Source organism: Alligator mississippiensis, chromosome 12, assembly GCF_030867095.1.
Source record: "Alligator mississippiensis isolate rAllMis1 chromosome 12, rAllMis1, whole genome shotgun sequence".
NCBI classification, from domain to species: Eukaryota; Metazoa; Chordata; order Crocodylia; family Alligatoridae; genus Alligator; species Alligator mississippiensis.
The window spans coordinates 60,154,634-60,178,616 of NC_081835.1; the positions used below are offsets into that span (position 1 = coordinate 60,154,634).

General features: G+C 48.7%; 1 protein-coding gene and 1 long non-coding RNA gene across 5 annotated transcripts in view; one reads left to right on the forward strand and one right to left on the reverse strand.

The window, feature by feature from the left end:
• Window positions 1–23,934, reverse strand: part of LOC132244479 (uncharacterized) — a 45,492-nt gene extending 21,558 nt beyond the window's left edge. The window contains exon 1 of the long non-coding RNA XR_009455929.1: window positions 22,993–23,934. This is a non-coding gene — a long non-coding RNA (uncharacterized LOC132244479). The remainder of the gene's footprint in view (window positions 1–22,992) is intronic.
• Window positions 1–23,983, forward strand: part of NTNG2 (netrin G2) — a 76,381-nt gene that overhangs the window by 7,680 nt on the left and 44,718 nt on the right. Inside the window, exon 1 of one of the 4 annotated variants that reach the window (XM_059715629.1) lies at window positions 14,434–14,533. The exons of the other annotated variants lie outside the window; for them this stretch is intronic. Coding sequence (XP_059571612.1) covers window positions 14,519–14,533 — 15 coding nt within the window. The 5' untranslated portion in view covers window positions 14,434–14,518. Of the gene's footprint in view, window positions 1–14,433; window positions 14,534–23,983 lie in introns of those variants that run through there. 4 annotated transcript variants of the gene reach the window in all.

Below are 23,983 nucleotides of genomic sequence, written 5' to 3' on the forward strand. Positions count from 1 at the left end.
TCTCCATATCAAGTCCTCTCTGTTTAGGTACGCAGCGTGCTACTCAGACTGGAGAAATTAAAATCAAATGACACACAAACACCATCAACACACAATTTGGAAAAAGAAAGGGGGGGGGAAAAAGCCTCCAAGAAAGATAAAAACAGAATTATGAGCTCAGCACCTGGCATCATTACCAGGGGGTGTGGGAGGGGAGCGCTACAAGAGCTCATATGAAGGTCCTAATCCTGTCAAATGATGAATGCTCTCCATCAGGCGCTGAACGCCCTGTTGGTGTCAAGGAGACGCTCAGCATCTCGCAGGATCAGACTATCATCGGAACAGCTTGAAAATTTGGGATTGAAAGTTAAAGGGAACAGATGTGTAACCAAGGAGCTCGGAGAAGGGTGACATTTCAAAAACGGGATGCAGGCTGCTGCACAGGGGGCTTTTGTGGGCAAGTACTGCTGCTCCCGTGTCAGCCTCGAGCGTTTCTGTCCCGCTTGACCATTGAGCTCTTCCTCATCCGCTCCCGCACAGTTCTTCCTGGGCATGAAAATATTTGGGACCAGAATCTGTCATGCCCAGGGACGCCCCCTGCACCTTGAGGTTGACCAGGCGAATCCGGGCTTTATTTTGTAGTCCTTGCCAGGCCTGGCATTCCTGATTATTATTAACACAGTGCATAAGTTCCTCGTGCAGCTTATGCCAAGATGCGTGTCCACCCCAGAGGGGGTCGCATCATAAAGAGCTTCCAACCGGTTACAACAAATGCATTCTGACTGTGTTTGACCAGAGGCCCTCCGGCAAGAAAGAGGCCACAGCAACTCCGTGTCCAAAACTAATCTACATAATTATTTTGCTGCTGCTTAGTGCTACGGAGAACTGTCTGTGCGCTATAAAAGCCCTGTGGTATGTTTAGCCCCTTCTCCTAGCATGCATTCGCAGGGGCTAGGGTTCTGGTCCCCGTTCAGGTGGTGCTGTTTGGTGCAGGGCCATGGTCTTAGCTCACATGGATGGGGCGGAGGTGGCTTATTTTTACAGCGTCAGCATTGTTTCATCAGTAAAATACAGCTTGTTGATTTGGGCATGAGTATGTGAAAGGTGTGTTTGGGGGGGAGAGAATAGCATTCTTGATTGCTTACACTTCCAGCTAAATTTAACTCCCATTTGAATGCCTCGTTAGCTTCTCTGAATGACTTCTGTTCTGTCTTCACAGCATTTGCTAATTGTTTGTTTATCCGTTTCCCAATTTCCCTGTTTGTTTGCAAGTTGGGGGAAAGTGGGGCTGTTCAGAAATAGCTTTCTAGCAACACACTTCAGATGTGTGTAGATGCCTCCTGGTGCGAGGGAGAAAGCCAGTGGTGGGTTAACTGTTCAGGTAATCCTGATTTAAAAAAAATAAAAATAAAACAACAACCCACAACACTCAGGCATGGACTAGGTAAGGACTGCCCGGCTTGCTGGCAAGAGCTCAACAGGCCGACCCCACTCACTACCTGTTTTGTGGTTACTTTGTGGATGGGAGCTGAGGCTGGCAAACGGGTGAAATCTCAAGTGCAAGACTAATTGCAAGTCAGGTAAAAGTGAGAAACACCTTCAGGGGAAACCTGTCGATAAGTTTTCTTACAGAGTTCATTGCTACCCACTGATAACTTCATCCCTGGTTTGAGCAGAGGCCCAAGAGGCAGAGATCCCCATGTTTTTTTTTATGCTGCTTTCTCTAATTTGCAAAATGACCTTGGGAATGTCATTTGACCTCTTGGGGCCCAAGTTTACCAGCCAGGCCCCGGTCTACCGTCTTCCCCTGCCACCAGGATGAGAACATGCAGCCAAGTAATATTTTATGAAGGTGATCCCACCCCCAACGCTGTTGTAGACTGGGACTAACCCGATTTACCTACATCCCTGGGGTGCTGTATGGCTAAATTAATGTTTATAAAATGTTCATATTCTTTGGAGGAAAGCAGCTGGAGAAGGGCAAACAGCAATGCTTATTATTCCTTTAAATCAAGGGCAAAGGAGTTTTCTAACGCACCGATTCCATCCATGGATGGCTTTGCTTCAAACATGGGAAAAAGTGGCTGGCTCGGGGTCACCAAATTAGATTCCTGCTCCTGCCTACTTCCATCACTACCACATTTGAAATTAAGGTCGGTGACTTTTTGCCTGTACCAGACCCCTTTATTTATGAAAATTTTCCATCACCAGGTGCAAAGACAACTTGGTGCTTTTCGAACCCAAAGGGTTATAGCCGGGTCCTATGGAGACAGACTGCTCTAAGGATCCAAGATGGTACAAGAGACAGGCAGCATTAGCCTGAAGTTAGAAGCTGTGGGAGACCGAGTCCACCCTTGCAAGTGTTAATTAAAACAATTCAACAGTCTCTTTAAAGGCCTAATACAGGATCTGCTTAAGAAGTTAACAGCCCTCTCTCAAACAGCTCCTCACAGTGCCTGGTACAAAAAGCACAGTCAGGGGGATTCAATAACTGCAGGGTCACTGGATCTCCCCTTTCCTGCCCCACATCCCCCCCATCTTGGAAGGAGATGAGGAAGAGAATGAATTATTTTAAAGAAAAGGCTTATTTTTCAAGTGAGGCTACACTTCTAATGGAAAGCCCTATAAACAAGCAGTACTGCAAAAGTTTATCTGGGAGCTACTGGGGACCTGCGTCAGGAGAGCTGGGTTTTATTACTGTCTGGCTGGGTGGTTGTGGGCAAATCCCTTCCTTTTCTCTGCCTCAGTTTCCCAATCTGTGAAATGGAAATAATGTCATTTCACAATGTGCAATATCTGTGGATGAGAAATGCCATGTAAAAAGCTAAGTGCAGGACATTATTTTTCAGCGTGTTTGCTTCTAAAGCCCCAAGGATACAATACAGAGTGCAGTCCTTCCTGTATTCTGTAGGCATTTTCTATAGAGATATATATTCAAAATATGATTGTAAATAATATGCCAGCATATTTCTGGGGATGTCTGCAGTGCTTTGCATATCACACTTGCCTGTGATCCACCATTAAAAATGCTGTATCCACCTGAAATGAGCTTGGAGCAGGATTGCAGATCCCAAATCAAATGGGCCTTAGGCTCCAGGTTCTCAGAGGTGGGGTTTTATTAATCTGATCAACTTTTAATGACAGTGACCCTTCTCATTTCTCTACCACCTTTTATCCAGGTGCATCTCAAAGCACCTTATACCCACTGCCCCACTATAGTCCCCTGGCAGGGGTTGAGGGAAAGTGGCTCTCCCCCATTTAAGAGCTGGATAAACTGATGTGTAGAGAAATTAAGTGGCTTGTCTGCAGTCACACAGAGGAGAGGCAGCAAGCAGGTCTCCCACTGTACCTTAATCTGAAACTAGAGAGGTGGGTCTCTCTTCTTATCCAGATCCTGATCCTAACTTCCCTCAAGGTTTAGAGGGGTTGCCTTGGGGTTAAGGCACTTCAAATCAAACTTGCAGAACTCTTGTTAAGGTTGAAATATTGGGGTCAGAAATTTAGGTTAATAGGCTGGGGAAAGCTACAAGCAAAGGTTTATTGCTTTCTCACTTTAGGTTAGTGGTACATGGAGGAATACGCACAGACCCAGGCACGGGACCGTGTTTGGACTGGATACCTTATTTGTAATTGTACTGAACTGCTTTATTTACAGGGAACAAGCGGGAGGTCGTTGCTCTGGGGAACTGGTAGAGCCTAAATTAGATTGCCCTAGACTAGCAGCTCTTTTGATCCTCACTGCAAAAAGATTCACTTTCTGGCACTGAACAACTTCTGCCTCAGTTTCTCCCAACAGAAATAAATGCTAGACAGTGTCTACAACTCCCTCGTTCCACTGGCCATGCGGCCGCCCAGAGTTTCACAACAGCAGCCTGGGCAGGACTCTGGTCTTTTGGTTTTAGAAGCACAGGGGCTCCAGCCGGACCTGCAGGTCGAGGTGCATAGGTCCGATGGCAGCCCATCCAAGCAACTCTTATTCTGTCCTGCAGAATGACACAGTCAGTTTGTTCCACTGCTTTCTGCCTGTTGCAGAGGCCCAATTTATTAGTGGATGCCTGTGGCCATTGTCACTGGAGGCATCAATAGTTGTCCTGCTCCAGCCCAAGTCAGCTTGGGGCACTGGGATGTAGGGAGGATTTTGCCCATGACCTTCTGTAGGCTTCTCCACACCTGACAACTCCAGCCCTCCTAAGCTCCCACCCCAGAGGTGTCCAACCACCACAAAAAGGGCACAGAGCTGAAGCAAGAAACTTAAGGCCAGAGGGTCCCTCAGGTTCATTAATTCATTTCTGACCTAGTTTGTGGACCCATTCATGCATGTCCAAGAGCAACTCAGCAGTGTTCAAGTAACAGGGCCTGCATCACAGACTTGTCAGACTTATTATGCAAGTGGGGTTTTCGGTGACCTCCTTAGCCGACAGTCTTTAGCCCGGTGATGTGAGCACCATCCTATGGGCTCCTTTCAAATTAGCATCTCTCCCTGAACACACCGCTTCCCGCAGCCCCCGTGCGGTTTGAATTCATCAGGGGATGTGTTCCCCGTTTATATTTAAGCAGTTCACTACAGTACACATTTTCCTCTGCTGGGAACTGTCAAGTAGGCAGGCATGAGAAGCAGAGACATCACTCATGCAGACAATCCAGTGCCAACTAGGAGAGTGAAATAGGTATTCATAGATGCTAGGGGTGGAAGGGACCTCAACAGATCATTGGTATCAGTATTGGTGCATCTTCCTGGAGTCAAGGCAAGCCAGTTGAAAGGGTGGTAGAACCGAGGCGGCAAATGGTAGTCAAAACTTTGTGAGCAGTATCACTTTTGTCCATGGAGCTCAAAGCAAACAAGAGTCAGTATTGCGCCCATTTTACAGAGGGGAATTGATCAAGGGTCCGTCTCCCTTGCATTTCCAAGATATGACCCCTAACTGTGCTGCCAGAGCAGCCAAGGGTTCAGAGCCTTTGCTCTGCAAAGAACTGTCCAAGATTAGGGCTAAGGACTTTGGTAGCCAGTCTGCCCCAAACTCCATGCTGCTGCAGCTGCATAGCTGGGCTAGCTAATGCCAAGCTAACATGGGTCTCTCTGAACAGGCTGCCATCACCCTCCTAGATAGCAGCGGAGAGATACCCTTCGTGACCTGCTCAAGGAGAGGAGAGTAGCACCGTCATGATGACATAGCAGTAAGCATTGGCTTCAAGGTACTTCGAAAGGCAGCAAGGTCTGCTGAAGGGTACAGGGGAAAGAACAACAGAAGCTTGCGGTCCAACTCTCAGGCTGTGGTCTTGGCCACCGATTGAGTTCAAAATGTCCCCATCTAGAGTCTAGGTGCTGGAATTGCCCTCTCACAGTATTGTTGCAATGCCCAACAAATGTTTAGAAAGCATGTGGAAATCCTGTATGCAAAACCACTAATGATTACTGTGAACTTACTGCCCCAATTACTGCAAGTCTATCCTCCTGTTCCTTGAGAAACAGTCTAACGTTGTCTTGCACACAGATGAATATTAGCATTCAGGGTTTTTCCTACTCCTTACATTGAAATGACTCTGCCAGAAAGTATGCATCAGGACTTTAAATGGGAGAAAGGCAAAAGGACCTGGAAGGTTTTGCAGCTCCCAACTGTAGGGGCAAGGTCTGGGTGCAGGGTAGAGAAAGGGCTACTTAAAACTTGACTTCATGCAGAGCCTTTGCAAGGCTGGCTGGACTGAACCACAGGAAAGTAGCAATACACGAGGTTGGTTTTCCACCCATAGGCAATTTCTGGCATTGCCCATTGATAATGATCCTCCCCATACAGAAAATAACCTGCATTTTCTCCACAGTGTTCTCCACCTGTGCATCTGTCAAGTTATTTCAGTGCCTGCAAATACGCAGATTTTGGCTGAAGCAAATCTGCTTTTCATGGGATTCCCCTAATTCTGTGGGCAATCTGTTTTGTTCTGAAGCTTTCCCCGAGCCGATTCCAGACTCAGTCCTCTGGCTGCCAAACTGTTCGGGGAGAGGCAGTTGTGCACAACACCCCTGGGTCACATTTCTCCCTGCCCCGCATCTGGTACCATGCAACATAGGTCCCAAACCACCCAGCCATTCTGCTCATTTTGCAGGCCCTTTGCACTCGCATCATACAAGGAGGTGCAAATTATTATACAAGGCACACGTTTACGCTAGTGTTTGGTGCTGGGTAAGTGAGTATCAAGCTGGAGTGCTTACACCCACAGCTCAGTCTCAGCACTTCATAACTGCTTGTCCCTACCCATTTGCAGAAGTGTGGCTTTTGGAGAAGTGTGGCTCTGGATACACAACTTACTACTCAGCTCCTTCTTCAACTTCCAACTCGCTATGTGAGGTACTAGGGACAGTAGGTGAAGCAGCGACCCCTTCCATGCTGCCATACCCACCCACCCCTTTTAGAGGAACAGGTGATGCTTAAGCAAGTTCTTTAGGTGTCTATTCTTTAGAAAACAGAAAATAGCATGTTAACAGGTTAAAGGAAGAGAGCTGTGTTAACTGGCTCGTGTCCCCTCCAGCCTCTTAATGCCCAGACCCAAACTGCCATGTGTCACTAGCCCTATGCAGCTAGCAGCTAAAGAAGATTGTTTCAGGGAAGGTAGATCTCTATTCCAGCTCCTGCTGTTGCTGTGAAGTTCACAGTGACCCTTCTCTGCAGTATAGCATAACTCCAAAAGCCAGTGCAGCCCTACAGATTCGAATCAATGCATTTCCCTTCCTGTATAATTCTGCCAGCACATTTCTTATGCAAGACAGAGGAGTGGATTATATACTCAGGTGCCAGGCACAGGATCTGGGCCACCAGGCCAGGGAAGGGGGTGATGGTCACTCAGGTATCCATTACCTTGATCAGAGTCCAATTCTGCACAAGGCTTTCCCAGCGTGCATCCATGCCAGCCTTTTCAGGAACTCCACCGTTTCCCTCCTCACCTTCCCTGCCCCCTCCCACCCCTGCCCCCCTGTGTCCTGCCCTCCCCCATTCAAATTATCTAGGCCTTTTTTACATAATAAAATATTAATGAGAGCATAGCGAGTCTCTCTGCAAAGGCTGCATGTATTGAGCTTACGAGGCGCACAAGCTTTTAGAGAGTAGGACACTTTTCCTACTTCCTAAGCATTTTCTTAGGCCTGAATCAATAATGCACTTACTGTATAGCATATGGGTAGTTTTTATCTGGTTCGTTCTTGTATGCTCCTTGAGTGTGCATGCGCACGCGTGCACACTTCTAGTGAGGGCTAGGCCTTAACTCTGGCCAGGAAGCATCAGGGGACAATGACAAGAAGCTCAAGTCATAGACATACAAACTTTGGCAAAGGGAGGAAAAGTTGCTCCAGTTCTTCATGGGTTAATAAATACAAATAATATAAAAGTATCAGGAAACCAAGGAACAGCAGCAGCTGGAACCGGTGGGTTCAACATCTCCCCGCGTCATGGAACGGACACGTCTTTTCCTTTGCTGCACATCTGATCCCCCTGGAATTCATCATCATCCTTGTTTGTTCAGACAATCTCGGATCCCCGCTCACCCCATTAATCCAGTCGCACGCACAAAACCTTGCATTTGACATTGTTCCCGTTCCCTGCCAGCCCCGGCGGCTATGGTGGGTGCAGAGGTGAGACAAGGTCATGGAAGAGAAAGGACTGAGGTTGTCAGCTGGTGATGGGATTATCAATGCAGAAAGAAGGAGCTGTTCAAAAATTATTACATGGAACCCAGGGCTGTGCGCGATGCGCCTCTGTGCCCCGGGCAGAGGAGATTATCTTCTTAAGAATGGAATTATCAGCACAGAGAATTGTTAACCCCGGTCTCTCCAGGGCGTAACACGCCTCCCTCCAGCCTTCGGGTAGGGGAATATTAACAGCCTCCCCTTCCACTGCCAGCCATCACAGGGCCGATTTGGTGACCCACAAAGCCTGCAGCCCATCCACCGAGGGCCCTAGAAATGTCAGTGCCGATCATTTGAAAAGTAAAGTTTCCAGCGCTTTCTGCGGCAAAGATAGTATTTCGAGACGTAATTCCTCGGGGCTGGAAGTGTGTCAGCACGAATTCCTCGCCTCCCCCACTGCGCAGGTTATTTTGGGTTCTAGACTTCGGAGTAGGAGGCCGCGGTCTTTGCAATGCTCGCCCTGTAGGGCTGACACCACGTGGTGATGGGATTTCGGAGGTGGGGACTACTTTGATACGCGTCCCCCCGAGGGTCTCCAAATGCACCGTGGCAGCTTCAGGAACCCGCTGCGGAGGTACGAGGATCTCTCCCTAAAGAAGACGCTGCTTTCTGTTCACTGCTTAAAGAAGTTAGACTCCAGCCCCAGCAGAAGGCTCCCATCAGGGGGCCAAAGCACACTGCTGTCGAGCCACAGCGAAGAGGAGACATGGATCAGCGGGATAGGGGCCGAGTGACCCCAGCTGAGGCGAGAAGCTTGCGTGTGGATGGCATAAGGTGAAGCAGCCGGCTACCTGAGGAGATTAAGGATTTTGCACAGCAGGCTGGGAGTGTTGATTTGGATTTATTCTCTCAAGTGCCTACGGGCTGGGAGGGAGGCGTTCACCCACTCCTGGCTAGACAGACCTGTCACCTTGGGTGCTTCAGGCGCAGGTCACTGGGCATTGTGCAGCCACTGGTGCATGCCTGGCTTTAAGGTGGAAGTTGGACGCTGTACAGAAGGGGCTTGTCACAGCAAAAAGGCAACTGGGAGAGATCCAGCTTGGAGTATGAAACCTCTCAATCACTCCTTAGCTGCCAAGGGGGCAAGCATGTTTCAGGTGACCCGGTGGTGGCAGCTGTATTCTCACACTAGGCCAGCACGCTTTCTGGAGGAGATGGTTAATACATATACATAGACATAAGTATTAAACCCCTTGGCAGCAGGGCTTACGTAGTCTTTGCAGACTCAGCTCAGTCCTCTCTCTCTCAGCGCTGAGTTCCAAAACCTGCTGTCTGTTCGCCGCATCGGAGTCGGGAACTGGGATTTCAAGCTCCCAGCTCTGTTCCTGACCCACTGGCTGCAGCTCAGCCGCTCGCGAACCCATCATTTCTCCAAGTGAGCCAGGCTTTTAGCCACATGTATTTTTGGGCGCCCAACAGCAGACTTCTTAAGCAAGGTCTGTTATCCAGACAGGAGGAGCATGCAAAAGTCCAGCTAAATTTTACGGGAGCTAGGAGTGTCAGGCAGTCGTGAAGGTCAAGAGCCCAAGATCAGTGACCAGTCCTCAGCTGGGGCCTTCTCACTTCCAGGCCTCAGTTTCCCTACTGTATAATGCACTTATCACATAGGCATATTTTTAACAACAAAGCTGAATTAGCATCAAGTGGCCAGATATGCTGGCCGGAGGCAGCGCATGATGTTATTAGCAGTAACCTTCCACCACTACGGGGCTGTAATCAAGCACTGACAAGATGCTTCTAAAAATTCAAAACACAGGTTGGAGAAGGGAGGGGAGGAAGGGGAGCAAGCAAGCCTGGAAGCAGGGGTTGAATCTTTCCTGCCACAATAAGGCAAGCCCAGGGGAGCACGCGAGTCTTGGATGAACTGCAAGCGGCTCACTGAATAAGTATCTGCTTCAGGCCAAAGGGAGAATAAGAAAGGGAGAAAAGCAAGATGTCTTACTGAACGCCTCCCAGGTTATGATTACTAAGGGCTGTTCGGTTCAGACAGCGGTGTCTGCTTCTGCTGACTCATGGCATCCTGAAACAAGCACGCAGACAAAAATGTTTCCTAATGCCCCTTGCCAAGGACTGACCTTGCACTCGAACAACCTTTGATTAGGAAGAAACAGAAAAAGAAAGGGAGCGAGCAATCAATGCCCCGAACCGCAGAGATGGAAGGGGGAAGGGAGTGACATAAGGGTGAGCCAGAATTAGAAGCTCCTCTGTACAGGGACCCCATTTCCGCTGGATTAATAATTCATACCGGCTCTGACTTTTGTTACCAACAAACAGGAAACGGCTTGTTAGTAGGGACGCTTTCCCTTTGCTCGCTCTGCCCCGAGATGAGCCCCTGGCGGATGGCCTTGGTGGGAGGGAAGGGGAAAGGCAGAAGGGAGGCAGAAGCAAGCAAATGATGCTGCTGCCCTGATCTGGATACTTTCCCGAAATAATGGGCTCCGGGGCTGAAGCCACTAAAATACTGGTCGCCTTATCGCCGACATCTCTGCCAAATCCTATAAGCCTGTGGGCACGGGCCACGTAGAGTCACCCTTGGATGATTTTGCATGAAAATGTGTTTCCATGTGGGCTCCCCTTGGTCACCGTAAAGACCCTTGCTCACACGTGATATGTAGGGGGACGGGGCTCCTTGTTTGGTCGGTTTTTGCCCTCTAGCCATGAAGTGAAGTAAAGAAGGTCAATAAGCAGCTTCCTCCCCAGGAAGGTTTTAAAAGAAATTCAAGGCTCTTTGAGTTTTCCCTCTGCGCTCTCAATCCCCCCGGTCCTTCTTCCATGCTAAGATCCCCATCTCCTTGTGCTGTACCTCACTTTGCTTGCCCCAAAATACATCACTTATCTAATATGCCATATAAGCAATTGTAGCTGCCACAGGAAGGTCATGTGGTCATGAAGACAAGGGAATAGATCTTAAGATGCTATTGAGGAAGCAAGTCATCCATGAGATTAATCTGTGAAGATGTGGCCCACTGGAAAGGAGCTTGAAAGCCTGTGTTGTAGTGGCTATAGTAGGAAACTAATCCAATGCTCTCACAAACCATATCGACTCATATCCTCATGGCCCTTCACCTCGTCCCCCTAAATACCCATGCTGACTTGATACATGGAGCGGACACAGGAAGCTTATTTCAGTCCAAGATGAAGATCGTCTGTCAGGGTTTATCCAGTGCTCAGAAGCCTGCCTTCAGCTTGCAGCCACCGCGAAAATGATTCTCCGACCCAAGGAAAGGTGTCAACCAACAGGATACAGAAAAAAGTGTTAGTATTAAAACATGTAGATACTGATTCTGCACTCCATTATGCCAAGGGGAATCCAAAGCAACTCTTCCGTCGCGAGCAGAGTGCGTGCCGGTGTACCCAGGTGTAACCGAAATCATAATCCGCCTGCAGCGCGTGGGTGTGGGTGCCGGTTCCCTGAAGTTGAAGAGCTGCAGTGAAGTGGTTTGAAGTGTGCAGTGGTGCAGAGTGGAGGCTGGGTAAACAGACAACTTGTGTTCCCGCTTTGTGTGCGTCTCATCGGAAGAAAGGAACAAGGCCAAGGCCAAGATTTGTATAACTGCACAGAAAGGGCAGGAAGAACATACACATATATCTACACCGTGGTCTGCCTTCTGCAGCGTGCTGCTGTGTACTCGCTACCAAAGTACTGCCTGTCCCCGTTACACAACGTGCAGGGGCTTTTAACCTGAGCAACTTGAAATCAGCCCCGGCTGAAACTGCAAGGAAAGCCGCCTTTGCAAGGAAGCAGTCTAGGCCAATATATTGCCAATTCTTCCTTTCTTTCGACTGGCTTTTTGTATGTTTAAGACCTAGAGCACGAGGTGGGTAGTAAGATTGCATTGAGGCAAGATGGGGGGGGGGGGGAACTTTTTGAAAGTACAATCAACTTAGCCTCTGGCTGGGCTGATGTGAATCGAGGAACTGCAGAGAGTGCTGCGGTACTGCATGGGAGCGGAAATTCAGACCCTTGCGACTAAAGGCTCTAAATGTGTGGAAACAAGCTGCATACCAGTATGAGCAGCCTATATCAAGTTGTACCCCAGCAGAACTGCAGATGCCCCAGGAAGCGTACAGCCAGTCAATCCAGGACTTTACAGCCGTCTTGTAGCAAGGCACAGTGGATGGCTCGGGATAGCAAATGCTTGCATGACAGCGCTAGAATGATTAACTGTTCGTTTTTCCCTGTTCACCCGGGCTCCCCTAGGGATAACCAGGTCCAGCGGTCACAAACTGCTGGAAGACAGTTTTAAACACTTCTTTACTCTCCGAGTCTCCAGAGTCTAGAAGAGACACCCCCCCCCAAAGTGGTGCAAACACCTACTCTGGACACATCCAAGTTGCGTTTGGATGCCTATCTTGCTGGGGGGGGATCTGATCCCAGCTGACTTCCTGCCCCTTGGGCAGGGGGCTGGACCCGATGATCCCATTAGGTCCCTTCCAGCCCCAAAGTCTATGAAACCAAATTCAGCACAGTACCAAAGTATGGGGGATCCCAACTCATACCATGCTGTTTGAGGTAGGTTTATGCACCTTTAAAAATACTAAAGGAGAGATTAAGACTTCAGGGATCTCACCGTTCGCAATAGCCACTACGTGAGGAGTCAGAGAAAGGTTCGAACATCCCCAAAGCGCGCTGGATGAGTTGGGCAACTTTCTACATGAAGTGGGTGGAAATACTCAAGAGCTGTTTTAGGATGAGAGAAGCTGGCCATGTATTTGAGAGAGATTATTCTCATGCTCAGACACCTTGCCGGTGAGTTATGCTGCTTGCCAGCTGTTGGAAATAATCACTGTAAATTAATTATGGCCATTTCAACCATTCTATCCCTCTCAATCTGTGAAGAGAGTGAAAATTAATTGTCAGGGAATATTTCCAGTTCTATGGGAATTCCATCCTGACCGCTGGCAGGTTGTCAGTTTATGCCCTGAAGCATGAGATTTAATTACCTACAACTGTTATTTTTGATCAGAAGAATCACCTTGTCCTTTCATAAATCCAGATAGAACTTTTGAGCCAAAGCATCAAGAATAAAAATACTGAACAGGATTCTTGCTTTTTAGGATGGGCCAGTGTTATTTCTTCATTTGAGAACACGCATTAAGGGTAAATTTTTATTTTGGAGCCAAATTTTGCGTGCTTGACTATAGGCCAGCTGCAGCCGGATAGACCGTTTCTGGTTTTGAGGATCTCGGAAACTGGACCTACGCTAGTCCTCACCCTTCACTGTAGCAACGTCTTCCCTGTAGGCCTGATATGAAATCCCAAAGCCTCTAGTTTTCCGCATTCAGGGAGAATTTCCCAGTTGAGGTTGTGATGAGGAGCTGCACTGAAGGTGCATCAAGCCCAAACTCAGTGCGGTGCTTGCGGAAGACGTTGGTCTGATGGACCCTGAGCTGCATTTCTCTATTTTCTCCCACAATGGCCAGTGCAAGTCCCTCTCTCATACCTGATCTAGCAGGAACACTGGTGGGAATGAAGCTCGGTCTCCATGATGTACCCAGTGTTTTGGGGATTGGGGTGGCTGGCATTGCTAATGGTGTTGCCAGGTACAGTACCATGGGGGATTTCCTTGGGCCAGTTTGAAGACTGAAGTCTCTAACCTAGTCATCCCCCAATATACTGTCCCCCAGATCTCTCCTCCCAGAGCTTTCTATTTCTGGATTTGGGGCATATTATGAAGATGCCAAAAGAACCTTCATCATAATGAGTAATGGATATTATCATACCTAGACACCAACAGCCAAATTTACTCTGGTGTACTTCCACGGGCCTCGATGTTATTACATCAGCTTTGCCCATAGACGTACGCCTCCATCTCCAAATAAAAGCAAAGAAAACAAGGCCTGTGTTAGACCCCAAAGCCAAGTAACCCCTGCACTTCTGAAAGGGGTATTTTAGTATTTTTAAAGGTGCATAAAAGGGGCTGGAAAATGAATGCTAGGAGCCCACACCTCACATCAGCATCCTTCCCCGCTCTGCCCCGTGATCTGTATCAGCAGCTGCCAAGAACACTTCTTGAGATTGGCACAATATTAGTGGCGATAGGGCCTCTAATCCTTGGATTAATTTGGGGAATTCAGCTAAGTGTAAAGGAGAGAAATGGAAAGAAAATCAAATGCACTGGAATGATCATTTCTGCTTTGTCCTTGCAGCCTCCTGAACAAACAAATCTAACTCGGTGCTTAAAGTGGGGGGTGGGAAAAAAAAAAAAGCAGCATTGATGTAGTAAAAATACAATCCAAGATCTCTCTCCTCTCTCTGCTTGCGAGTGTATCTGCATGAGAGGCAGAAAGAGAGGGAGATGTGATGACCGTTGTTTGTGAAAGCCTTCCCACAGCAGGGGCAGACACTCTTATACACAGGCCGATTCATGAGCGCCCCTGACCATCTGCTCCTCGGAGCACGGAGCCGGGACTGAGCTTCCGCTCCGCAGGTTGGGTCAGAACGGGGGGTTGGCAGCGGCGAGGTTAGCGATCTACACGTCTCCTGCGGCCGTTGGGAGGTCAGTCTTTTCCGTGACAGACAGGTCGCTTAGAAGGGGAGAAAGAGGAGGCGGCGGGAGGGCACTCGGGGGTTTGAAGGTGGCTTTTGTCATTGCTGCAGCTTGTGGCATTAGCTGTGACCAGAGGAATCAGGTGCAAGTGAATACTGTCGACGCGGTGGCTTTTGCAGCATCTTGCAGGAGCTGAAGGAAATTTGATCCTAACTTAAGCACCCGGTTGCTGTCCTAGGCAAAACAGCGACTTTGGAAACTAAGCAGCTAATCTTTAAGCTGAAACTCAAAGTCCTGCTGGAAGCCTAAGGCGCTCTCAAGTGTGTCACAAGGTGTCTCGAGTGCAGTTGGGCTGAGCAGGTGTTCAGGGGCGAGGATGGGGTGCAAAGAGGTATGTAAATTCAAACCAAGGACACCTAGGCCGGGACTGTTCTTGGGAGGAGGACAACACTTCCATGCCCCTTTCCCAGCTGCACCAGTACAGAAATTGATATTAAAATGTAGACATTTTGAAGGAGTCTATGTGCCTGCATAAGGGTGAACCAGATCAGACTGTAGGATCAGGGCCATAAGTAACATACTTGGATAACCCATCACTAGCGCACAGCCCCCTCCTCCACTTTCATTTTCACAGCCCGGCTCCGAATGCATTTTATTTTATTTTATTGTGCGAGATTGTTTTTTTTCCCCCAACAGGGCTGCTAGTGTTTTTCGTTTTTCTCTCTTTTCCCTGGCAAAGAGATCCACCAAAGGCTGCATTTTTATTTCTGTGTAGCTTTCACCATTCTACAACAGATGTCTGGTTTATTTTAACTATTCGACAGCTTAATGATTAATGAAGTAATTTCACCTACAAAAATATATATTTTGTGCTATAAGACTGAAAAAATGGTTTTGTCTGCCAGGGAAAAAATACCCAGAAAAACCCACCTCCTAACCACATTCATTATAGGCTACATTTATAGGCTACATTCTGTCCACATTAAAGTCAAAGACAAGATTTCCACTGAAGCAGACCCTAGTACCAGCTAGCTTTTATAGCTTAGTAGGACTTTCCCCCCCTGCCATTTTTATCCACCTTTTGGAAATCTTCTCTCTCCCTCCCCCAACCCAACTTGTACCTTGCATCTCTGTCTTTCTCTTAGCAATAAGAGAATTGACCTATAGCTGATTTTTTGACTTTCAGGCCCTTCCTCCTCATAATATTTCAATTCCTAAGCAGTTTCAAGTCTGCGATTCACAAGGTCATCTCTCTTTGGAACATCAGCTTGGATCGGATTCCTTCTCAATGAATAAGGTCTAAGGACCCAATATGGCAAGGTAGCAAGCACCAGCAGCCCCGTTTCCTTCAATGGGGGCAAGGGGTGCTACGCACCTCTTTAGAGATGCTCACCCTCTGGCAAAAGGGGATCAGACGTGACAGTGAGAACCCCAAAGGGCATGTTCAGATATTGCTGCAACCCAAGACCCTGGAACCAAGCATTCAGGTTCTAAATAGTGTCGATATGGAGCTGAACGCTGCAGCCAGCCTTGTCTCTAATGGTTTGAACCAAAACTTCCCATCTAATGTTACCCAGGCGTGGGGAAGGTCTAGTTTGACCTGAACTCTTGCCTTGGCCTCTTTCTAGGCATTTCATAGAATCATAGAAAGTTAGGGTTGGAAGTGACCTTAGGTCATCTAGTCCAACCCCCTGCTCAAAGCAGGACCATCCCCAACTAGATCATCCCAGTAAGGACTTTGTCTAGCCAGGTCTTAAAAACCTCCAAGGATGGAGATTTGACAATCTCTCTGCGTAACGTGTTCCAGTGTTTTACTGCCCTCCTAGTGAGAAAGTTTTTCCTAATACCCAACCTAAGCTTCCCTTGCTGCAACTTGAAAGCATTGCTCCTTGTCCTGTCATCTGCCACCTCCGAGAACAGTCCAGCTCCGTCCTCTTTGCACCCCCCTTCAGGCAAGTTGAAGGCTGCTCTTAAATTTCCCCTCAGCCTCCTTTTTTCCAGACTAAGTAAGCCCAGTTCCCTCAGTCTCTTCTTACAAATCATGTCCCCCAGCCCCTGAACCATTTTTGTTGCCCTCTGCTAGACTCTCTCCAATTTACCCACATCTTTTCTGTAGTGGGGGACCTAAAACTAGACCCCGGACTCCAGATGTGACCTCACCAGTGCTGAATAGAGGGGAAGAATCACTTCCCTCAACTTACTGGCAGCATACCTACCATGAACAGCACGTGCCCCTGTTTGCTGGGGGAATGCAGCTGTGGCAGGCGGGAGTACGGCCGCGGCAGGTGGGGAGGAGGGGTGGCAAGCGCCGACCAGGGGGCAGCAACCACTTGCAGGCACTGCCGGCAGCATCGGCGGTGGCCAGCGGGAATTGCTGACCGCCTGCAGACGCCGCTGGTGGTGTTGGTGACAGGGTGGCGAGTGGTGACCACCCACAGGCGCCACGGACACTGTCAGCGGCGCCTTTTTGCAGGGGGTGCACCACCATGCTCAGGGGGTGGATGTGCACTCCCTCCATGTCACCCTGACACCTACCAATGCAGCCCAGGATGCCATTAGCCTTCTTGGCAACAAGGGCACACTGCTGGCTCACATTCAGCTTATTGTGCAGGGTAACCCCCAGGTCCTTTTCTGCAGAGCTGCTGCCCAGCCAGTCGGCCCCCAGCTTGTACTGGTGCATGGGATTGTTCCATCCTAAGTGCAGGACTTTGTACTTCTCCTTGAACCTCATGAGATTTCTTTTGATCCAGTCCTCCAACTTGTCTAGGTCTCTCTGAATCCTAACCTTACCCTCCAGCATATCCACTGCTCCCTCCAACTTGGTGTCATCTGCAAACTTGCTGAGGGTGCGCTCTGTGCCATCTTCCAGGTCATTGATAAAGATATTGAACACAATCGGCCCCAGGTCCTCAGCGGATCTGCCAGTTAGGAGGCACTCCTGCACTGCTAAAATTTGCTATTGGAAACTACACTCAAGCTATCACAGTTAGCAACCTAATCTCTGACACTTCAAGCTGTGTTTTCACATGTTAATGTAGGTTTGACATCATGTTAGTTAACAACAGAAAAAAAAATGGCTACAACACAGCATGCTAAAGAACAGGAACATTTATACATCTAATTGCCAAAAGGACAATCAAGTCTGTAACAAATGCTACCATGCAAATTAAAGTGAATGCCTTATTTTTCCAAGCTGATTGAACAATCTAAGTCTCCACCTGCTAACTGATGCAGCCTTGTATATTGAAAGCAGACAGAATATTTTTTTTTAAGGACACATGGCATGGGTAAGAGCGAGATTCAGAAGTACTACCTGGAATTGTTTCAGTGCTACTTAACAGATTTTCCCAGGACTAGCAAAGCAGCCAAAGAACGGCCATCTGTTTCTGCCTTCTCCCCCGCCCTACACAGAGTCCAGACAATCCAACCATTTGGAAGTTGACTGAGCATTTCTGGACAAGAGTACATCTCAATAAGCCTGAATGCAAACAGCAGCTTAGAAACCAACTTGCTCGATTAGCTGGGATCAGACCCAACTTCTGCCTTTTAGCACTCTCACATTTTTTAAATTAAGTATTCACTTTCTTGTCCTATTAATTTCACATCGGGTGCTCTGATAAGTCCTCTATGGCCAGTACCTCCATTCAGGGTGGAGCAAACGCATCCTTTATGCCCTTGCATAGGCTATGCAGACCTTGGGTTCAGAGGCAGAGGAATGAAAAGGCACTGCCTACCTGCTATACCCCCTGTGTAAGAGAAGTAAGCACAACTTGGGTTCCCACTTCCTTTCATAGACATTAGGGCTGGAAGGGACCTCGGAAGATCATCGAGTCCAGCCCCCCGCCCAAAGGGCAGGACGTCAGCTGGGGTCATAGGATCCCAGCAAGATAAGCATCCAGTTTCATCTTGAAGGTGTTCAATGAAGGCGCTTGAACAACCTCCGGTGGCAGGCTGTTCCAGACCTTGGGGGCTCAGACAGTAAAGAAATTCTTCCTTATGTCCAGCCTGAAACAATCTTGTAGTAGTTTGTGACCATTCAGCCTTGTCATCCCTTGGGGCGCTCTGGTGAACAAACGTTCCCCCAGATACTGGTGGTCACCCCTGATAAACTTGTAGGTGGCCATCAGATCACCCCTGAGCCTGCGCTTTTCCAGGCTAAAGAGCCCCAGGGCTCTCAGCCTGTCGTCGTAGGGTCTGCTTCCCTGACCTCTGATCATGCGTGTGGCTCTTCTCTGGACTCTCTCAAGCTTCTCCACATCCTTTTTGAATTGTGGAGCCCAAAACTGGACGCAGTACTCCAGCTGCGGCCTCACTAAGGCCGAGTACAGGGGGAGAATGATGTCCCAGGATTTGCTTGAGAAGCATCTATGGATGCAAGCCAGCGTTTTGGTCGCTTTACTAGCCACAGCATCGCATTGCAGGCTCATGTTCATCTTGTGGTCAATGATGACCCCCAAGTCTCTTTCTTCCATAGTGCTAACCAACATAGCACTGCCGAGCCTATAAGGATGCTGCAGGTTTTTTTTCCCCCAAGGTGGAGAACCTTGCATTTATCGGCATTGAACACCATCAGATTCTCATCCGCCCACTTGCTGAGCCTGTCCAGGTCAGCCTGGATCATCCGCCTGTCTTCTGGTGTGGATGCTTTGCCTCAAAGTTTGGTGTCATCGGTGAACTTGGCCAGTCCGCTTCTGACTCCAGTGTCCACATCATTAATGAAGATGTTGAACAGTATGGGTTCAAGGACAGAGCCCTGGGGGACCCCACTGGTCACAGGACACCACGATGAGTGACTTCCATCAATTACTACCCTCTGGGTCCGACCCCGGAGCCCGTTTTCCAGCCAGTGGATCGTGGGGGACCCAAGGCGACAATTGGCCAGTTTCTCCAAGAGACGATCATGGGACACCAGATTGAAGGCTTTTTTGAAGTCAAGATATATGACATCAATCTCATCTCCCTTGTCCAGGTGATAGGTCACCTGGTCATAGAAGGAAATGAGATTGGTCAAGCAAGACCTACCCACAACAAACCCGTGCTGGCTATCCCTTAAGATGTTGGCGTCGGCCAGTCCATTAAGGATGGCCTCCTTAATAAACTTTTCTAAGATCTTCCCCGGGATAGAAGTCAGGCTGATGGGCCTATAGTTAGCCGGATCCACTTTCCTCCCTTTCTTGAAGATAGGCACCACATTGGCCTTCTTCCAGTCTTCGGGCACTACACCAGAGCGCCAAGAGTTTTCAAAGATCCACGCTAGAGGCTGGGCCATGATGCTCGCCAGCTCCTTGAGTACCCTGGGATGAAGATTGTCAGGGCCGGCTGACTTGAAGGTATCCAGCTTCTCAAGATGTTCCTTCACAAAGTCAGCATTAATGGAGGGCAGGGGATCACCCTCACCCGGACTTCCCGGCCCTGTAGCGGGCACGAGCGTCCCATGGGACTGATGAAAGACCGACGCAAAGTACCTATTTAATAGGTTGGCTTTTTCCTGGGCGTCAGTTGTCAGTTGCCCCATCTGGTTCAGCAGGGGTCCAATGTTGCCCCTGCTTTTCCTCCGGCTCCCCACATATCTGAAAAAGGACTTTTTATTGTCCTTGATGCTCAAAGCTAGCTGGAGTTCAGTTGCAGCCTTGGCTTTCCTGGTCTGCTCCCTACAGGACTGGACCAGTGCAGAATAATCCTCCTTGGAGGTGACTCCCATCCTCCATCCTTTGTAGGCCTTTCTTTTTAGCCTCAGGAGGTCTGCTAGGTCCCTGGAGAGCCAGGGGGGCTGCTGTGCCCTCTTGCTGCCTTTCCTCCGAGATGGAATAGACTTAGTTTGTGCATTGAGGATCGCTCCCTTGAGGAGCAACCACTCTTCTTGAACTCCCCTCTCCCTGCGGTCACAGTCCCTTAGGGCCTCACTGACAAGCCTCCTGAGCTTGTCAAAGTCGGCTTTCCTGAAGTCAAGGACTTGCGTGTTGCTGACTGACTTGCCAGCTTTTCGGCGGATGGTGAAGGTGATCAGCTCGTGGTCGCTGTCACCCAGCTTCCCATCGATCACTAGGTCGCCGACTAGGTCCTCCCCAGTAGCCAGCACCAGGTCGAGCAGCGCTTTGCCTCTCGTTGGCCCATAGACTTCTTGAGTGAGGTAGAGGTCATCCACGCACGAGAGGAAGCTCTGCGACCGCTCAGATTTTGCTGAGCGATCCTCCCACGAGATGTCCGGGTAATTGAAGTCACCCATGACAACCATGGTCCTGGAGCATGAGGCCTCAGCCAGTTCCTGGGCAAACTCCTGGTCTAGCTCAGGACTTTGGGTGGGAGGTCTGTAATAGACTCCCACCATTGCGTCCCCTGTGCCGTGTTCCCCACGGATTTTAACCCAGAGGGTCTCCAGCCGTCCACCCTGGTCACCAATATCGGCTTGCAGGGACGCGTAGCTTTCCTTAACATAGAGAGCTACACCTCCGCCCCTTTTCTCTACACGATCCCTCCTGTACAGGGTATAGCCATCTATCCCCGTGGTCCAGTCATGGGTGGAGTCCCACCAGGTCTCCGTGATCCCCATGACATCGTAATTGTTTGCACTGAGCAGGAGGATGAGCTCCTCCTGCTTATTCCCCAAGCTCCTGGCATTAGTGTACAGGCAGGCAAGTGTCCCCTGGGGGGCTCCTTCCTTGCCCACAGATTTTACCAGGGCTGGGGCTGGGGTGGGCTCCCTTGAGTGCCGTGATCCGCTGGCTTTGCAAGGATTGCTCAGCAGGCCAGCAGTGGCGGTCGTCCCCCCGTCCCCCAACGGGCTTAGTTTAAAGCCCGGTGGAGCAGGTCAGCCAGTCTGGCTAAGAAGAGCCTCCTCCCTAGGGGAGAGAGGTGGAGACCATCTCTTCCCAGCAGCTCGCTGCCTCCTCTCCTATACACTCCAGCCTGTGGATCTGAACCAGTAGAGGTCAACACCCTAGTTGACTTTACTAAGGGAACAGAGCACTGTCCCTTCCTTGAGTTGGTTCTGGAAGGAGGGGGGGGAAAAAAGAAAACAAAATAACCCATGTTATGCTCCTGCCCACAAGATCTTATCTGTTTTGCTAGGATTTCCCTGGGGGGGGTTTATTTGCATACTGCACCCTTACCAGCATGATGCCTCATTATCTTCTGTGGGCTCTAACCCACTCAGCTGGGTCATCACTAGTTATTAAGAAAGACTCCAACAAAAACCCAGAAGAAAGTGATCCATTAAAAGTCTTTGTCCACAGTAGGGAAAGTAGAGCTAAACTGGTTAAACTATCTCAGCAAGCCCTTCTGGTGTAGATGCAGTTTATACCAGCAAATGTGTCAGTATTGCTTGTAGCAATTGCTCAAATGAAATAAGAGACACCAGCTAAAACATTTTACACTAAGGATGTTGTGTCCACACAAGAAGGGCATGGAAACAGGTTTTGATTCAAACGGGCATTTTTTCCCCTTCCATTTCCATCTGCAGCTTTTCGGCGGTGCAGTGCTCGGCATTGTTAGAACTATTTTATTGCACCCAACAGGTGGCTTTGCTTCAATAGCGTGAATGATTCCCCAATATGTAGCATCTCTTAAATTATACACTAGTATATCAGAGACCTTCTAAAGAATTCTGGATCCTGTCATAGCTTATACATCACAGTAGGACATAAGCTTTACCATGCAGGAGCAGATCACTGACCCAGTCTACCAGATATATTGGCCCCTGACAAAAGCAGATTATCTTGCTCCTTGAGGAACACCATCCTAAAGCTTTGGACAGCTTCACAGATATTCGTGCGGTGGTCTTCACATCTGACCTCCCCCGAGAGTCTGATGTATAGCACTGATCCCCTCTATTTGGTTTGCATGGCTGCATGGGTTGTTAAGGGTGATCATGATATCCATCCCCTTTTGTTTAGAGATCAGCTGAAGTATTAGTTTAATATCCAATATCTTCTCTTGGAGGATGGGCTCACTAATCTCACAGTCCCCAGTGATTACCTTTCCTCTGCCTTTCTTACATGCGTGTGCATGCCCTCCCCCCATTACAAAGGTTACTAAGTGAAGCATATGAAAGAGAAATTCCAGAGTTAAGGTTGCCCACACCACCTTAATATAGTTGGCTTGCACACATCCATTACACTACAGACTTCAGCTCTCTGAGCACTTTTTTTCCCCTTCAATCAACCCCTGCCTCATACAGTGCCAAGGATAGATGGTGCTCATTTAATGATCAGCTGCTCAATATTTTGTTTCAGCCTCTTTGTTCAGCGTGTGGTCCCATGCCTTACTTACAGTACACCGTTCAAATGCTGCTCTGAAGACCGATTTATTTGTTTCCTCCAGGGCTTTTCTACGGTAGTCAGCGCTAGACTATCCAAGTGCTTTGCATACATTATGTTATATTCCCAGCGCTCCTGGGCGAGTGGAAGAGGCTGCACTATGTCCATTTTACAAATGGGGAGTAGAGACACTGAGATACAAGTCAAAAGATTTGGGTGCCCAGTTTGAGACTAACAAGACCAGATATTTCACAGTGCTTAGCTTCATGAAGCACTTCGCGTGCTCAAACCCCGGCTCCCATCAACTCCCTCTGCAGCTAAGAGTACCCAGTGCTTTTGCAATCATACCTCCTAGGTTATCAAGTTGGGCATCTAGAAAATCAGAAATGAGGAAACAGCAGCCTCTTCCCCTGTGGGAAGTTTGGTGCAAATGACTTGCCCAGCAGGAAGAAAAGAAACTTGACCACACAAGTAGGGATGCAATGCAGTTCTACAAGACAAAAGACAGCCACTTCAACAACCAGAAGCCACTCCTAATCCTCTGCCTCACCAGCTCACACTGTCCGATTTTTGCAACACACATTTGGGCACTCACCAGACTGCTGTATTTGTCCCAGTATTGTGTCCCAGCCTGGTGCACTTCAGCTTCGGAGTTTGGAGAGAGAACCTGCACACTGCCCTTGGCATAGATCACCAGACTTGCTCCCAGAGTACAGCTGCTGTGTTTGCCATCTCAGCCTGCAAGGTAGCACCTGCAGCCCAACTGCACCTCTCCTTAGGCATATTGCAGCCCCTCAGTCTCCTTTAAGCCTAAAAGCCCCCTTCCTTGCTTAACTCTATCCACATGAGAGGCCTCTCCCTCTCTGTCACCCATAACTTAGCAGCTCTCGCCCCTCATTTGGCTCCAGCTGTGCCTCTCTTCCCCTAAGCTGGTGAAACACCAAGAAAGAAACCCCCAAACAGAGCCATTCCTGCTCTTTTATAACCTTCCCACCTGCTCTGTCAGGTGACCTCCAAATCAAGCCCAACAGCTGACCATGTCTTTCTGACAGGTGATTTCATTGCTCCTGATGAAGGTGAGAAGAAGCTGGCCTGTGTGATTACATACCAGTGGTGGAGATAATTTATTGTTAGCATTTACAGGGTTTGCAATCTCAAATAAAATTCCTAAAATGCTCATAGATTCCTCAACTCATTATAGCATCCAAAGATTCAGCCCTTTCTACTGTGCAAGCCTGAGTGAGCCTCAGGGCAGGTCCATCCTGAGTCCTGAATGTGACTGTGTAATTAAAGACTTTATACATATACATAATAGAGGCAAACCAAGGTTTCAGGGGCAGCCTTAACTCTGGCATTTCCTAATTGGCAAAAGCTTCACTTAGCAACTTTAATCATGTTCTTTTTATGGAGTTCTGTGCGTGTGTGCATGTGTGCACATGTACACATGCATGTGTGCATGTGGGGGGTATGCATGTGGGTAAGTGTGTACACATATGCAACTTCCCATGTTTTTCAATGAGCAAACCAAAAGAATAAAGACAAGTGAAATCCCATTCCGTAGCTTCATCAGCCAAGCAGTAGCTGGC